The sequence below is a fragment of the Sinocyclocheilus anshuiensis genome, unplaced genomic scaffold (genome assembly GCF_001515605.1).
Source record: "Sinocyclocheilus anshuiensis isolate Anshui unplaced genomic scaffold, SAMN03320099.WGS_v1.1 scaffold87, whole genome shotgun sequence".
Classification (NCBI taxonomy): domain Eukaryota; kingdom Metazoa; phylum Chordata; class Actinopteri; order Cypriniformes; family Cyprinidae; genus Sinocyclocheilus; species Sinocyclocheilus anshuiensis.
In genome coordinates this window covers 128,316-131,816 of record NW_015549609.1, presented here as the reverse complement: position 1 = coordinate 131,816, position 3,501 = coordinate 128,316, and the positions used below count along the sequence as shown (strand labels likewise).

At 35.0% G+C, this 3,501-nt stretch overlaps 1 protein-coding gene across 1 annotated transcript in view; it reads right to left on the bottom strand.

Annotated features, from left to right (window-relative positions):
- Window positions 1–3,501, bottom strand: part of LOC107659121 (peroxisome proliferator-activated receptor gamma coactivator 1-alpha-like) — a 52,515-nt gene that overhangs the window by 5,287 nt on the left and 43,727 nt on the right. The window contains exons 9-10 of the mRNA XM_016447950.1: window positions 2,314–2,435; window positions 768–919 (exon numbers count right to left, since the gene is read on the bottom strand). Of these exons, the coding sequence (XP_016303436.1) occupies window positions 768–919; window positions 2,314–2,435 (274 nt within the window). The remainder of the gene's footprint in view (window positions 1–767; window positions 920–2,313; window positions 2,436–3,501) is intronic.

The window sequence follows — 3,501 nt, the reverse complement described above, 5'->3', positions numbered from 1 at the left end:
GAGGCAAGTTGGAGCTAAACTCTGCAGGACACCGGCCCTCCAGGACCGAGTTTGGACAGCCCTGATCTAATACTTATATTTTATTTTATTTCAGCTTGGCAATTAACCAAAACAGTCTAATATTTATATTTTATTTTATTTCAGCATTATTTCAATTGACACAAATAATTTTAGTTATATTTAACAATAACAACTGTGAAGACGGCACAGGAAAAGACACAATAAAAAAAAAATAGTGCACAATAAATTTGCATGTATTCCAATTATGGTCCAGCTGGTGGATTTATCCAAAATTGCTGGTCAACCGGCATTGCTTAGAATAGGAGAGAATAGAGACTGGACTGGGGCGGATGGAGATAAAGCTGTCTATGAATTAGTCACTTGCTGACAGAGCTCTTCCTCTTATTTCTGTTTTTTGTCTATCTCTTTCTGCAGGCTGCTCACTCTTCAGTGTCATGGTGAGGTCTTGCTGCTGTTCAACATCCAGCAGCGGGCAGAAGGAAGCCTGTTTTGGAAGAGGAGGCTGATGGAACGTGACTTTGCTCTCCTACCCATCCTTACTGTTTTCACATCTCACATAAACCATCCAGAGCACCAATGCATGTACATGGGTAAAGCAGAAATACTATATAGAGAATTCCCACAATGCGTCAAAACTCGATCTGCGTTCCTAGCAGTTTTTCATTCTGTATTAAGGTATTGTTTTTTTTTTATCTATTGTGTCTCTAGGCAGTTAGTGTAGAAATGCAGCCAGCCTGTGTACTTACCTAAGTCTGTGTAATTCGATTTACTGTACTGCTTTTGTCCACCAAGGCAGAGCTCAAAGTGAGGCTCATTTGACCTGCGCAAGGTGTGTCCATTCTCAAGGGCAGCGAGCGCATCACAAGTGTAGCGGTAGGTGATGAAGCCAAAGTTATCCCTGGGTTGACAAATAGAAAATGAAGTGTCAGTCGAAGAGAGTACAGGAACAATGTGTGATTCTATCAGCTGCCATTCAAAATATATAAATGCAAAATTGGAATTAGTAAGGGCCAGATTTACTAAACAGGACAAATTAGTGTGATATTGCAGTCCCATAAAAGCACAGATGGGAGTGGAAAGTTTTCCGGGTGATCAACTGATCTACTGACAATGTGCAAATTAACCCTCTGAAGCTTCTAACGTGGTGGTCAGAAATGGCAGATTTTTTTTTTTTTCAATGCAATGAAATTAATGTACTATATTTTAGTTTGATAATATATATAATGTATATATATATTATATATTACATTTTGTATATTTAGAGGATTTCATGGTACTGAGTTATATTTATAGAATAGTTATGATCCTTTTATTACCTGTTTACCACTTTCTGAGCATAGACCTGAAAATGAAATTTCCAACTTAAACTGTTTTAAATCTTGAATTCTTTAGAGTTTGGTCTCTTTTTAAAGAAGACACTTGATGGCAGATTATTGCTGAAGTGAAAAAATATATCAATTTTACATGAAATATATATTTTGCTAAATATTTTTTTACTTTAAAACTGTATACTCAATCAACGTAAACTCAGCACACCTGAAACGACGATAGGTGCATGGGAACAAAATCAAACAAAAAGTTTAATCAAAAATAAGTAACGAACCCGCACACTATCAATACTTGCTAATTCTTAAACTTTATTAAACGCAACGTTTCGGTCCACATTTGCCTGATGAAGATCAGTGGACCGAAACGTTGCATTTAATAAAGTTTAAGAATTAGCAAGTATTGATAATGTGTGGGTTCGTTACTTATTTTTGACTCTAAAACTGTATGAAAATCAAAGCCATGAATCTAATCAAGTTTTGTTCCAAATTTAAGTTTGATATCTCAAAAAATGAGCTTTCAGTCAAATTTTGTTTTGTCGCAGTACCAGACGTTTCCACTAGATGAAATTCGCTTCCCATTCATTTCCAAAGTGGTAAAGTTTGACCATTTATTCCTTTCTAATCATGTCCATGATTTATTTATTTTTTTCACATAGCAAGTGCCAAAACCTTTAACCAAGTTTTGTACCATTCTGACTTATATGTGCCCTAAATTATAGCCCTAAATATGTGACTTCTCGCTTTCTGTTATAGCATAATTCTATTTGTATTCAAACACAAACTTGCATGTGCAATGGGAAGCAGTGAAGTCTGCTTTACTAATCACCATCCAATGGCCGCAAGTACATCATTAACTAGATTTAGAAGATTCCTTTTATGCTGAAGGACAATATTGACTCCCTTTAACCATTCGACACACACACACAATCCAGAAAAACACACAGAGGCAGGCCCACGGTCTTACCCGTCATGTCTCAAGTTGACTGTGCACTCCTCAATCTCACCGAAGACTTCAAAGCGGCGTTTGAGCTCAGTGCGTGTGCTGTTGGTGCGAAGACGTCCCACATACACCACTCGCCTCTCCTCCTGGTCATAAAGGGAACGAGAGAGAAGAGATTAGTCTAACATAGTGCTTCTGCTTTCTTTTTTCCCTCTTCCCCCTCTCCTTGACTTCTCTCAACCTCACCCCATGACTGTAATTAACATCCACCACTGTGGGAAAGCCAAGAACAGTATGGAGGAAATGGCTGGAGGACTCTCCTATCTTTTACACTCTGTTTTGTTTGTGTGTGTGTGTGTGTGTGTGTGTGTGTGAGTGGATAAGAACAAACTAAACTAAAAGAGTCGGTCTCTCTCTTGATGTGTAAAACGTGGACTATCCATGGGATTATGCAAACAGGATGAGGGGATCATATTATAGAGCTATGACACAATATAACTTTGGTCTCTGTTGATTTTTTAGCAAATTTTAATCAACTAAAAAAAGTGGTTTTGAGCTTTATAAATGCTGCAGACGTATTTTGGATTGAGAAACGGAGTCCAAATGTCTTATACAGTATGTGCAGAATTTCTTATACTTGCAAGTTGATAACTTTCATCAATCTTTTATCGTCTACTCTGTTTACAACTAGAGCTGGGTGATACAGCAAAAAAAAAAATAATAATCTCAATATTTTTCAGTCTTGACATAAATTCAATATATATCTTGATATTTTTGTTTTTGTTTTTTCAACCAAACAGCATCATTGCCAAGCATATAAAAATAAAATAAAATAATAATAATACTAATAATACATCAAAAAAAATAAAAAATAAATAGTTAAAAATAATAAAGGTTGATAATGTTTTCCATTATTTTTTATTATATAGATCATGTAAGTGAACAAAATGAAATCGAATTATTTTTATTTTATTAAATTATTTAAAATATCTAATCATTTATATCTAAATCATAATATATTTGATCAGATTAAACATTATTACATACTAAAGTATATTAAAGGGGTCATATGATGCTTTTTTAAAGATCATTATTTTGTGTATTTGGTGTAACAGAATATGTTGACATGCTTTATTGTTCAAAAAACACATTATTTTTCAAATACTGTACATTATTGTAGGTCCTCTATGCCCCGCCTCTCTCAAACGCTTC